This window comes from Hyperolius riggenbachi, chromosome 3 (genome assembly GCF_040937935.1).
Source record: "Hyperolius riggenbachi isolate aHypRig1 chromosome 3, aHypRig1.pri, whole genome shotgun sequence".
In the NCBI taxonomy this organism is placed as follows: domain Eukaryota; kingdom Metazoa; phylum Chordata; class Amphibia; order Anura; family Hyperoliidae; genus Hyperolius; species Hyperolius riggenbachi.
In genome coordinates, this window is record NC_090648.1 from 339,775,740 (window position 1) to 339,789,961 (window position 14,222).

A 14,222-nucleotide genomic window follows, 5' to 3' on the forward strand; every position below is an offset into this window, starting at 1 on the left:
GTTTCCAATCAAATTCCACATCAGGTGACACTGCAGTCCAATTGGATTGCAGGTTGTCAACCTGGGTATGCTTCACTGTCTGGCCCGAAAAGACTTTTACATCATTTTATGTATACTCTGGCCCCCAGCAGTCTGAGGTATGTTGACCCGGGCCTCTACCCAAAACGGGGACCCCTGCTTTAGAGTCACATTGCCTAATAACTATCTGTGTTTTGTGAGGAAGCTCTGGCCCACTGTTGCATTACAGTTTGTTCTGCCGATACCATGTCAAGGACACGCCCATTTTCCCACCATGGTTATGGACACGCCGATTTTTTGGCATGGCACGCTACATGCCAAACTAGAAACCCCCCCCCCCCCCACCCCCCCCTCTCTGTCCCGGGTTGAGTCAAGAAAAATCTGGTCACTGTATCGGACTATGCAAATGTAACACTCTCTTTATTTAACTCTGACTGTACACACATTGTAAATAATAACCAATGTAATTTACTTGTATGTTTCTTTAATTTATTGTTAATTTACTTCTACAAAACACATGATGATGGCTACAGTTATGTCACATCAGGACATGAAACCACGCCCACACGCTGCAGACCAGGGAAAGCCTGCTGCTAGCAGCCCGGACTTCAGGCGCAGCAGTTGTCATACTAGTCCCTGCAGTAGGAGGGGGTTTGACTTTAGAGGGGCGCACTGGGAGATACGCTTTCGTTTGTCACGATAGGATGAAGTTAGATTGTATTGAAGAGTAGATTTTGTTGAAGAGTGTCTTTAGAGTAATGGCCGCTACTTTACAAGGGAATAATGCGAGGACTGGAGACGTAACAGGATGTAGAATTCTTGCTCTTGCGGTGAGAAATGGACGTGTTGTGACGTCAGTACGTTGTGCGTGTCGGCTCCGAAGTAGGCGACAAGGTGAAAGTGTGAGTGCAGATGCTGTTTTGTATGGTTAGGTTACAGTTATTATTATAGTGGTGAATTGGTAAACTGTGTGACATGCTTCCTGTAGTGTGTGGCTGTAGACGTATTTGAATGATAAACCTTGTGTAGGGCTGCGAACAGGCAGAAGTGGAGCACTTACAGATAGCAGCCACTCTGCTTTTGACAGTTCAATGGTCCAGGGATTGTGATCAGGTTTTCTAGGTAACTGATCCTTGTTTGCTCTAGTATTTCTTGTCTGTGTAAGCTCTATGGGGAAAATACAGTACAGTATATAAAACAAAAATGGAGAAATCTGGAAGCCAAAGAGGAGAAGTTAGAGCAAGGATTCTGTTTTGTCACTCCACCATAGCTCACAGCTGTCCTTGGAGCTAGTCTAGTTGAGATGACCCACTGAGAAACCTCATAGACAACTGCTGCTCCCTGCAGTAAATCACAGCTAACTTGCAGCTAAAAGTAAAGTGCCCAACAAATCCATAGACCACTAATCTGTCCTCCAAGATACGTAATTCGTGTAAACACTATCCATGTCAATCAAATAGGTTTAGTGAAGTTGCATGAGCTGAGGTGAGCGCGGTGCCCAAATTCCAGTGGCTGAAGGTCCTGGTGTGCAATTTTAGAATTTAATAATTTAGTGGTCTGTGTACGTATGTACTTGTTGGGTAGTTTGATTTTAGCAGATGCAAGTTTGCTGTAATTTATTGCAGGGAATGGCCGTTGTCTATGAGGTTTCCCAGTGGGTCACCTTAACTGCAGAAAGCAGTTAGACTAGCTCCCTGTCATTTTGGAAGTTAAAGGACAACTGTAACAAGAGCGATATGGAGGCTGCCATATTTATTTCTTTTAAAATGATACCAGTTGCCTGGCAGCCCTCCTGATCCATTTGGCTGTAGTAGTCTTTGAATCACACCAGAAACAAGCATGCAGCTAATAATATCAGAGCTGACATGTCAGAAACACCTGATCTGCTGCATGCTTGTTCAGGATCTATGGCTAAAAGTATTAGAGGCAGAGAATCAGCGGGATAGCCAGGCAGCTGGTATTACTTAAATTGAACCTAAACTGAGGATATGCAGCCGCGGGTGTTTGCGCGACCTAGTGGACAGTGTCGTGCGCAGCGGGTTATGGGGGGGGGGGGAGGGGGGCTGGGGTGCGGCTGCATAGCTAGCATAGTTGCCCCAGTATAGGGAGTTTAGTTGCCCCAGTATGGCTAGTATAGTTGCCCCCGTATGGCTAGTATAGTTGCCCCAGTATGGCTAGTATAGTTGCCCCGGTATGGCTAGTATAGTTGCCTCAGTATAGCTAGTATAATGACCAGTATAGCTAGAATAGTCCCAGTATGGATAGGTAGTGCCCCAGTATGGGTGGGTAGTGCCCCAGTATAGCTAGTATAGTGCCCAGTATAGCTAGTATAGTGCCAGTATGGTCCCCAGTATAGCTAGCATAGTGCCCAGTATAGGTAGGTAGTGCCCAGTATAGGTAGGTAGTGCCCCAGTATAGTGCCCAGTATAGGTAGGTAGTGCCCCAGTATAGTGCCCAGTATAGCTAGTATAGTGCCCAGTATAGTGCCCAGTATAGCTAGTATAGTGCCCAGTATAGCTTCCTAGTATGGCTAGGTAGTGCCCCTCCGCGGCCGCCGCTCCTGTTACCTTATCATGAGTGGGCTGCCGCTTGTCCAATTAGATTCCCCCGCAGCAGCTCTTCTCAGTGGCATCTCCTATTACAGCAGCGCGCTCGGCGGCTGCTGTGATGAGCAGGAAGCGGTACAGCTGCTTTCTGTAGCCCATGGGAACCGCTGTACCGCTTCCTGCTCATCACAGCAGCCGCCGAGCGCGCTGCTGTAATAGGAGATGCCACTGAGGAGAGCGGCTACGGAGGAATCTAATCGGACAAGCGGCCGCCCAATCACGATAAAGTAACAGGAGCGGAGGGGAGGAGCGAGAGGCCAGACCTGCCCGGCCCGGTGGTTGGGGACCCCTGCCGTACGGCACACCAGTGTGCCGCGGAACAGCGGTTGAAAAACACTGATCTAGACTATAAGAAGATTGCCAATGCCCTGAAACTTAGCTGCAGCATGATGGCCAAAACCATACACCTGTTTAACAGGACAGGTTCCCCTTAGGAAAAGGCCTTGTCATTGTCAACCAAGGAAGTTCATTCCAAATGCTTAACATCATCATATCCACAGGTTGTCTTTTACAAATAGATGTAAGAGTGCTGGGGGTAGTGTCAGCCTGTCAGACCACAAGCAGCACACAGTATCAAATTGGTTTGCAATACTGTTGATCCAGAAGGAAGCCTCTTCTAAGGCCTCTTTTCCAGGGACTGTTGAGCTGTGTGCTCAGCAAGCAGTTACCAGGCAGCAGTGAGCAGTTGTGAGAGATAGGGCCAGTGCACACCAAAAACTTCTAGCAGATCCGCAAAAAACGCTAGAGGTTTTTGAAGCAGACTTGAGAGCGATTCTAGGCATCTTTTAGAGAGGTTTTCTAAACATGCCTAGCGGTTTTTCGGAGCGTTTTTGTGTAGCAGATTTCTAATATTGTTACAGTAAAGCTGTTACTGAACAGCTTCTGTAACAAAAATGCCTGGAAAACTGCTCTAATCTAACGTTTTTCAGAGCTGTTTTCCACTTTCCTATACTTGAACATTGAGGCAGAAACTCCTCAGAAATCTAAAAAATGCTGCAGCCTCTAAAGCTGGATACACACCATCCGTGTTCGACGCGGCCGTCGATACGCATCGATTCGATTATTTCCGACATGTCCGATTCAAGTTTCGATGGATCGTTAGGTCGATTTGCCATACTTTACATGGCATTCGACCTAAAAATCATCGAAATTTGTTCGGAAATAATCGAATCGACGCGTATCGACGGCTGCGTGCGACGCGGAAACTCATGGTGTGTATCCAGCATAAGTTTGCCTTTCTGGAAAAAAACGAGCTGCTCTGGTGTGCACCAGCCCATTCACTTTCATTAGCCAAGCGGTTTTCCCCCTGCAAGTGTTTTAAAAAACACTTCAGAACCGCTCTGGTGTGCACCAGCCCTTCAAGAGGCATTTCACTGCCTATCAACTGTTCGTGGAAAAGAGACCTAAAGGTGATGGACAACACTTGCTATCCCCCAAAATGTTGCCATACACTAATAGACCATGTAAATTACTGATATCTCCCAGATATTGATCATCTTACCTCCTTTTCACCTTGGACCACTCAATACTAAATCAGATTCCAGTAGGTTTCTGATCCAATGTCTCACTTGGCAGAATGAGATGGACAACTGAGTAATTTGAAGAATATTAAGGCTAGGTCCACACTACGTCGGATGCATAAAGGTGCAAACACAGCATATCCTGAGGTGAGGTAACCAAAAAAAATACTGCACTCAGGCCAGTATAGAGCGTGCTATGGGTTAAGTATTGGAAAGTAGCAGAAAAAAAGGGATTGTCCATAAAACAGCACCATTCTCTGTTTCAAAAAAAAATAAAATCAAAGATACTCTATTGTATACATTTGCATTCCATATGAAAAACTTCAGGATGAAAACATTAAAAACAAACCTCAGGCACTGATCCATCTATTATAATATTGAAATATAGTATAAAAGCTGTAGTCAGTATACCTGGTATCCAATAAATCAATCACCTGCATGACTATCAAATAAGATAGTCTCAAAGTGTGATCCTGGGCTCATTGTGCAATTCAGCTAAATACATACAATGAAGTATCAAATATGCAATCATGAAACTACATTCAGGATATTAAACAAACAAAAAAAAAATACCTATAAAAATATTGTATGTATATAGCTGAATTGCACAACTGAGCCCAGGTTCACACTCTGAGACTATCTTAGGCCCAGTGCACACCAAAAACCTCTAGCAGATCTGCAAAACGCTAGAGGTTTTCGAAGCAGATTTCAGAGCGATTCTAGGCATGTTTAGAGAGGTTTTCTAAACATGCCTAGCAGTTTTTGGAGCGTTTTTGTGTAGCAGATATCAGATATTGTTACAGTAAAGCTGTTACTGCACAGCTACTGTAACAAAAACGCATGGAAAACCTCTTTGATCTAGCGTTTTTCAGAGCGGTTTTCCATTTTCCTATACTTTAACATTGAGGCAGAAACACCTGAAAAATCTAAAAAATGCTGCAGCCCCCGAGTTTGCGTTTCTGGAAAAAACGAGCTGCTCTGGTGTGCACCGTCCCATTCACTTTCATTAGCCAAGCGGTTTTCCCCCTGCAAGCGTTTTAAAAAACGCTTCAGAACTGCTCTGGTGTGCACCAGCCCTTATTTGATAGTCATGCAGGTGATTGATTTATTGAATACCAGGTATACTATCTACAGATTTTTTTGTACTATATTTCAACATTATAATAGATGGATCAGTGACTGAGGTTTGTTTTATTAATGTTTTTATCCTGAAGTTTTCATATGGAATGCAAATTTATACAATAAAGTACAGTATGGAAACAGTGAGTGGTGCTGTTTTATGGGCAACCCCCTTTTTCTGCAGCCTATCCTAAGCTTAAAAGTTGTGCCACATCACAATGTCCATCAACATATTGACATTACTAACCATTGTGCATGTGGTCTGCCATTTAGGCCACTTCTGCTTGGCTCCACTGCACAGGATCAGTGCCGTTATAGAGTTCGAGCCCCAGCAGAAGCATCAGGGTCCCATTGGATCACAAAAGACCAATGGGAATCCTCCCTGAAACAACTTCTCAGCTGCCCTGTCTCAAATATGCTGCGTCTCCCCATCCCTTTTTATTCCTAACACCACTGTATTTGCAACTTGTTTGGCATACAAAGGGTTAGCATGATTGCATTCATTGTGCTTCATCATTGCCAGTACATGATGCAATAAAGCTGCTGCATGTTGTCTAGGGAATTAGCAGTGCTGGCAAATAAAGAACTCAGCTTTGTTTTACACTACTGGCTATCTCTGTGCAGCTTGTTTCCCTGCACAGTGTAATATGAATGGAGCTGTGCTCATATACGCTAATATATTGTGCATCAAGGCAAATCTGTTATTGTGGTTTGATAACACTTTGGACAGAAGGAACGGAAATGGTACAATCTGCTTGCTATAGGCAACAGTACTATTATGTATTGCTGTGGTTTTAAAATGCTTGGCCCTGAAGAAAAATCAGACGTATGTGGTGTTGAATAGAGTATAAAGCCTATTGCATACATTACATTTCAGTTGCCCATAACAATCTGCACATATCTGTCCTGTTGTATGCAGGGGTAGCATGTGCAAGGGGCACACTGCTGCAGGAACTTCCTTTGAAATTTCTACAGATCAAAAGCGCCATTGGGCCAGACAAGCCTCCTGGTGGATCATGGGCAAGCAGGGCAGGGGCGTCAGGACACCTTGGGGCAGGGAACACACTTGACAGCTATCATACGCGTTTTCAGCACTGAAAAACTGAGAACTCGTGTTAATCAATGGGCTAGTTCACACTTAATGCATTCTTCGCACGCAGAAAATAAAACTGACATTCTGCATCATGATTCTGCACATTTTGTCAGTTTTCTGTATCAATCACATTAGCTGCTGTGAAAAACCGTGCAGAAAACTGAAAGACAAGTGTGTTCCCTGCCTGAACACTATGTTTTTGCTTTTTTCCAATAACTCATTTGCTGCACATGTAATGTATTTGAATGAGAGCTGGACATAATTGTGATTTAGTATGAGTTTGCGTTTTTGACTGGTTCTTAGTTTTTTTTTTTTTTATTGTGTGGTGTGAAAGACATTGGACAGCTTGATGCTTAATTTTGCTGGCATTGTGTTACTCAATGCGAGTCAATGGAAATGCAGTTTTAAAATCATGAACTGTATTGCCGAAGTTGTTAAGGTTACTTAAATACTTCCCTTATCCTGCTGATAAGATGAGGAAGGATGCAGCAGCTAGTCTCTCCATGAGTACAATTGCCTGACATTCACTCCCCGGCCCCTGATACGCTGCATTGCTGGCTGCAAAGAGTTAATCTGTCAGCAACACATGGAGCAGCTTGAGAGGAATAGCTGTTCACTAGCTTGGAACTGACATTTCGTTGCTAGCTTTATGTCTGTTGCAGTGATTTCTGGATTATGTAAATAGACCATACAGTAGCGATAAATGCTTGTTTCGCTGAGCTTAGAGGCATGCGCGGATCTAATTTTTCAGACCCGCAACCTGCTTTCTGGTGAATCTGGCACCCCACTACCTGCACCCGACCCACAATCCGATTAAATCAATAAGGGAACCTGACCCGCATTTCGGGTAACTTGCGGGTACCCGAACTGATGCCCTGGCTGGTTAGTGTAATGTTTACGGGCTCTGCCTCTGACACAGACCAGGGTTCGGATCTCATCTCTTCCTGTTCAGTAAGCCAGCACCTGTTCAGTAGGAGACCTTGGGAAAGACTCCCTAACACTGCTACTGCCTATAGCGCATCCTTGTGGCTGCAGCTCTGGCGCTTTGAGTCCGCCGGGAGAAAAGCGCAATATGAATGTTATTTATTTTGTCTTGTCTAATTTTTCAGACCCACAGCTTAGCTACCTGCACGCGACAAAAATCAAAACAGGTACCTGAACCCGACCCGCATTTCGGTTAACCCGTGGGTACCAGACCTGATGCAGGTCTCTATCTGAGCTACAACAATACATGAATGACAACTTGCTGAAAATTAATGACTGAAGTTCTTGCCACTAGGTGTCAGTGCTGAACAGAAAAACAGCTCCACTCTTAACCCTAGTGCACTCTTTCATCACATTACAGCTTGGCTGTTGCAGTACCCTATGCACAGACCTTGAAATAAGCGCTTGCACCTGTAGTTAGCCCAAACTGCTACTGTCAGCCTGTTAACAAACCAACCCTGCCACTGCCGCATTACACTGATCCTTTACTCACTTCACAAGTTACCCCAAAAAATGTAGAATCCTCCTCAAGATTGGCCTAATAATATTCAAATCTTCACACAAGGGAGGTCCTGGCGATCTGAAGGATTTGTTACCACTGCACCACACAACAATCCCATTGATCCTACAACCTGAGATCAATGGGATTTAATAACTTGGCCATCATCTGAGGTCTCTCCTCAAAACCTGTGGAACCAAAGGCTACACACTTTCATTTATGATTGGCCTATCACTGACCAATTTTACCACCTAGTATGTAGTATGAGGGTTTACCTACACAAACTGTGCATAGCATTTAATAGCTGTTTACCCTCATACTACATAGAGATGGTAAAATTGGTCCGAGTATAGTTAAGCCTGGTACACACTTTCAATTATGATTGGCCAATCAGGGACCAATGTTACCATCTCCATGTAGTATGAGGGTCAACAGCTATTAAATGCTATGCACAGTTTGTGTAGGTCATGCTACATACTAGGTGGTAAAATTGGTCAGTGATTGGCCAATCCTAAATGAAAGTGTGTACCAGGCTTAAAGGGAAGGTTCAAGCAAAATAAAAAAAGAGTTTCACTTACCTGGGGCTTCTACCAGCCCCATGCAGCCATCCTGTGCCCTCGTAGTCACTCACTGCTGCTCCAGTCCCCCGCTGGCAGCTTGCCGACCTTGGAGGTCGGCGGGCCGCATTGCGTACATTTTTACGCATTCCCGCTAGTGCAGGAACATTAACACACATTTTTACGCGTTACTGGTTCAATACGTACATTTTTACGCATTGAACCAGTAATGCGTAAAAATGTATGTGTTAATGTTCCTGCACTAGCGGGAATGCGTAAAAGTGTACGCAATGCGTCCCGCCGACCTCCGAGGTCGGCAAGCTGCCAGCAGGGGACTGGAGCAGCAGTGAGTGACTACGAGGGCACAGGATGGCTGCATGGGGCTGGTAGAAGCCCCAGGTAAGTGAAACTCATTTTTTTATTTTGCGTGGACTTTCCCTTTAAGCCTCTGGTTCCAGAGGTTTTGAGGAGAGACTTCAGATGATGGCCAAGTTATTAAATCCCTTTGATCTCAGGTTGGCGAGGCCTGTAGGAGAAAAATGCTTTGAAAATAATGTGGTTTTTACTCTAGAACAGCTACCCCATATATGCAAGTTGTGTGAATAGCGATATAGTCCCCTGTTAAGCTTCGCTACCAGTGAAGTCAGGGAAAGTGATCTGGGGCTTTAAAATTCTGCTGTAAGTAGAATGAGGTGTATGATAAATGGGGTTTAACCTTTCCCTTCATTTTTTTTAGGGGTTCCCAATCACAATGCCTGCAGGAGTATCCTGGGCTCAGTACCTGAAGATGTTCAGTGCCAGTCTTCTGTCCATGTTTGCAGGGGCAGAAGTTGTTCACAGATACTACAGACCTGATCTTGTGAGTATGTGGGAAGCCTCATGCTTACCTTAGAATAAGCTCCTTGTGGATGGTCTCCAGGGAGTTGCATCATTTGCTATAAGCACATAATACACAGTGACAGGGTTTTTTGGTTTTGAATATTGTGCATAACATGTCTCATTCTTACTAATCTACACTTCTAAAGTTCCTTTTCTTGTATGGAATATGTTGCAGAGGTGCAGTTTCACATACTGTACAAGCACCGGAAAGCCCCTAAACCTAATGAAACTGAGCTCTGTGTAAACTTGGCAACTATGATTATGTGTAAAGTAAATATAGCATTGTGATTATAATACTAAATATATGCTGTTTTGAAGCATTCTATTTAATGGAACATCATTTTTTTTCTGCCTGATTCTTGGCTCTCATCAGTATCCAATCTGACATAAGAGTAACCAAGCCACTTGGGGTGACCCAAACCTACTATTAAGCAATGCTTGGTGAAATTTGCCTTCTTAAAACAGAAGGAAATTTGCAATAATTCAGCTATAAGGCTCCGTTCACACCTAAAACCGCAAAAACGCAAGCGATTACCGCTAGCGTTTTGCGGGAGTGATTTTTCCGCGATTACCGTGGAAAAATCACTGGACACTGCAGCATTTTGGGAGCGATCGCGATTAGCGGTGCTATACATGCTGGCAAACTGCTGCATGTAACACATTTGCGGTTAATGCTAACACTGCCATAGTGTTACATGTGCTAACGGTTTGCCTTGAGTGGGAATCGCGTGATTCCTGCTCAAGTGTGAATGGAGCCTCAGTGAACATTTGTGGTTACCCTCAATTCACTACTACTGAATATGCAAATTATCTCTTTTCGCCCCTGTAAGCCAGACAAGCATCCAGAACCCTGGAAGCTCTTCTCAGTACAGGAAATGAGACCATAGTAAAATACTTGATGGGTTTTATCTCTTTCCGATGCTACAAAACAAAGGCGTAACTTGGTGCTGTCTCAGGGCCAGTGCACACCGAAAAGCACTAGTGTAAAAGAAAACGCTTATCGCTTTCTAATGTGATTTTTTTTTTTAAGGCGATATTAGGCATGCGCCTAGAGATTTTCTCAGCATGCCTAGCGATTTTTGGAGCGTTTTGGTTTAGCGGTTTTATATTTTGTTACAATAGAGCTGCAACTGAACAGCTTCTGTAACAAAAACGCTTGGAAAATTGCTCTGATCTAGCGCGAGCGATAGTCCACTTTCCTATACTTAACATTGAGGGTGAAATCAGCAGAAATGCTGCAGGACCTGAGTTTGCGTTTGGGGAAAAAATGAATCGCTCTGGTGTGCACCAATCCCAGGGAAATACATTAGCCAAGCGTTTTTAAAAACGCTCAGAACCGCTCATGTGTGCACCAGCCCTATGTCCCTTTTGGAGCTTTCTCAGTTCCTGTTGTAGCTGTCTCTGTTGGAGAGGGTTGTCCATATCCTGTTATGACAGGAGGTCAGAGGAATCTGATGGGACAAGTACAGCTGTATGAGCCTCAGCGGCTCTAAGGCTGGGTTCACACTGAACAGTGCAGGAAACATTTTCTTATAGCTGTTTTTTATTGGACATTATATGCATTTGCATTTGAAATGAGCATAATTTTCCACAATAGCTCATCAATTTTAATGAGACAGGACATGTGATATAATGATGTGAGCAAGCCCATTGACATTGGTTGTGAGTTCTAATGTGATTTCACATGCGGGAAAACACATGCGGGAAAACACATAAAAATCTGTCACAGTCGAATCAAATAAATTGTCTCTCAAACTTTCATTTCCCCTCTCCACGGAACAGTACATGCTGTATGGCAGAGTCAGGAGTACGTCTGTACAAAGATCAATGAGACCAAAACGATCTCAAGAATTATCTCAGCCACCAATAGTTTGTTTGTTCAAGGCCTTATAGGCATGATTGTAGGCCCTTGGCTTTTCTTAAATTAATGTTAAGATCTCAGCCAGGAATACAGGTATCTGTTTTATAGAAATGTACGGAGCTAAATTAGAGGATTAGATGTCGGTCTCCTCTGCAGTAAAGGCCCGTACACACACCAGATGGAATTTGGACGAGGTGGTCGATAACAACATCCGCCTCTGCCAATAATCCAGAGTGTGTACGGCAGCCCCCGACCGCTCAACCAGAAATCAGTCCTGGCAGATCACTTTAGCGGAGCGACAGGAGATAGCAATGTTCTCCCCAACTTACTCAGCTCCTCCCTCCTGCCGTCCTCCCAAACATCCCCCCCCCCCAGGACTGAACACATCCCTTGCAAGTGAGACACTAGTCTGCAAAGCCTTGGCCTTGCAGTGTTGCCTAAGGGATCGGTTCCAGTTCCCCATCAGGCAACATTGATTGGGTGTGTGTGCAGGCCTTTTCTCAGTCTGCCTGAAAGTGCCCAGATTGGCTTGTCGTATCATATCTGTGTACCTGTTGGATGTCCTTCATGCATAGTAACTTGGTCTATTCTGTTTCAGAGTGTTCCTGAAATTCCACCTAAACCAGGAGAAATGAAGACAGAACTTCTTGGACTAAAGAAACAGAGTACTGAGACTGCTACTTAGTTTGCCATGCCGATCAATTCTTTTTATAAAAGCAAAATTCTTTTATTTTTATATATTTTGTTTACTTTTTTGTGAACATAATGCTTATTTGCCTGTATCACTCAAAAATAACTATTAGAGATTACCCTCTGTGCAGCAATGTAATTAAACGTGGAATAACCTAATGCTGATCATGAGTTTGTTTTTTCCCCCCTTTGAACAAGTGAGGTAGAGTTATTAAAGTCGAATGCAAGTTGTCTGCGGGTCACTCAAACTTTTATGTGAGGTTCACCACAGAATCCCTCGGTAATCCTTGCAACAAGAAATGTAAGACACAGGCTCAACCATATTCCGGGTGGAATCCCATCTATTCCAGAATATCATGCAGATTTCCAAGCAAGCCCTCTTACAACCTGCAAGACATCAAGAGGACAGGAGCTCTATTAATCAAAGTTGATCCCCAAATCTCTATGGTTCTAATCTACAGAAACATGTGGAATGTTGTAGCCATCATTAAAGATGTCTGTCACAGTGATAGTAAGGTGGAGAAGACTCCTGTGTTTAAACAAGAGCTGGATTTGGGACCAGCAGCAGCCTTCTTGGAAACTGAAACTGTGTGCTTTTCTGCCAACAGGCTCCCTTTGATAAAAATGGCTGAAGTTTCTATGTAAGGGTAAAATCTGACCTAATCATGAAGGCGTTAGGCTGGTGTATGCGCATGGTGCACATGGACACATAACGTTAGCTCCCTTGTGCGATTGGTAAGATGCACTGTCTTTCCCAGGAGAGGAAGTTAGGATGTGTGCTCTTAATCCATTGATAGGTTTGATGCAATGAATGTGTTTGGATGTCTGCACTATGCATGTTACAGGGCCAGAGTTAGGACACCTATGTTTACCTGGGTACTTCTGCGCAGTATAGGTGACTAAGCATAAGAATGCATTCTTCTGTGAACTAAAACCCTGGCTTTTAATTTAGCTGTAGGGATAACAGTTGTGCCTGGATGAGTAAATCTGTGAATGCATTTGTTTGAACATTTGCATGTGAGTGTGCGAAGGGTTAATTGATTTTTTCTGTTTCTAGCCACACCCCCTTCAGCACCTCCCTTTCCCTTATAATTTATTTAATGTCCTAACTAGAGGCGATGTGCCTGGATATATGTATGTTTGTTCTTATCATTGACCCCTGTGGCTAGGGTCCAATTCGGTGCACTCCCCCTTCCCCTGTATGTTTGTCAGCATGCAGACAGCTTATGCTGGTGTATGCGCATGGTGCACATGGACACATAACGTTAGCTCCCTTGTGCGATTGGTAAGATGCACTGTCTTTCCCAGGAGAGGAAGTTAGGATGTGTGCTCCTAATCCATTGATAGGTTTGATGCAATGAATGTGTTTGCATGTCTGCACTATGCATGTTACAGGGCCAGAGTTAGGACACCTATGTTTACCTGGGTACTTCTGCGCAGTATAGGTGACTAAGCATAAGAATGCATTCTTCTGTGAACTAAAACCCTGGCTTTTAACCACCCTGGCGTTCTATTAAGATCGCTAGGGCGGCTGCGGGAGGGTTTTTTTTAAATAAAAAAAAAACTATTTCATGCAGCCAACTGAAAGTTGGCTGCATGAAAGCCCACTAGATGGCGCTCCGGAGGCGTTCTTCCGATCGCCTCCGGCAGCCAGAAGTAACACGGAAGGCCGCAATGAGCAGCCTTCCGTGTTTGGCTTCTCCTGTCGCCATGGCGACGAGCGGAGTGACGTCGTGGACGTCAGCCGACGTCCTGACGTCAGCCGCCTCCGATCCAGCCCTTAGCGCTGGCCGGAACTTTCTGTTCCGGCTGCGCAGGGCTCAGGCGGCTGGGGGGACCCTCTTTCGCCGCTGCTCGCGGCGGATCGCCGCAGAGCGGCGGCGATCGGGCAGCACACGCGGCTGGCAAAGTGCCGGCTGCGTGTGCTGCTTTTTATTTGAACAAAATCGGCCCAGCAGGGCCTGAGCGGCAGCCATCGGCGGTGATGGACGAGCTGAGCTCGTCCATACCGCTAAGATGGTTAATTTAGCTGTAGGGATAACAGTTGTGCCTGGATGAGTAAATCTGTGAATGCATTTGTTTGAACATTTGCATGTGAGTGTGCGAAGTGTTAATTGATTTTTTCTGTTTCTAGCCACACCCCCTTCAGCACCTCCCTTTCCCTAATAATTTATTTAATGTCCTAACTAGAGGCGATGTGCCTGGATATATGTATGTTTATTCTTATCATTGACCCCTGTGGCTAGGGTCCAATTCGGTGCACTCCCCCTTCCCCTGTATGTTTGTCAGCATGCAGACAGCTTATGCTGGTGTATGCGCATGGTGCACATGGACACATAACATTAGCTCCCTTGTGCGATTGGTAAGATGCACTGTCTTTCCCAGGAGAGGAAGTT

General features: G+C 44.6%; 1 protein-coding gene across 2 annotated transcripts; it reads left to right on the forward strand.

The window, feature by feature from the left end:
- The first annotated feature begins 856 nt into the window (after positions 1-856).
- On the forward strand, positions 857-11,872 carry UQCC6 (ubiquinol-cytochrome c reductase complex assembly factor 6). 2 transcript variants are annotated; one of them, XM_068272795.1, is made up of 3 exons: positions 857-920; positions 9,133-9,255; positions 11,735-11,872. In XM_068272795.1, the coding sequence occupies exons 2-3, from the start codon at positions 9,148-9,150 to the stop codon at positions 11,819-11,821; spliced, it is 195 nt and encodes a 64-aa protein (XP_068128896.1). In that variant the 5' UTR covers positions 857-920; positions 9,133-9,147; the 3' UTR covers positions 11,822-11,872. The 2 variants fall into 2 exon arrangements, with proteins under 2 accessions (XP_068128896.1, XP_068128897.1); XM_068272796.1 differs by having other exon boundaries at positions 883-912.
- Positions 11,873-14,222: the final 2,350 nt, after the last annotated feature.

Coding starts and splice junctions, on each gene's coding strand:
- UQCC6 (XM_068272795.1), top strand. CDS start 9,148: ATGCCTGCAGGAGTATCCTGGGCTCAGTACCTGAAGATGTTCAGTGCC. Junction 9,256..11,734: donor GATACTACAGACCTGATCTT/GTGAGTATGTGG, acceptor ATTCTGTTTCAG/AGTGTTCCTGAAATTCCACC.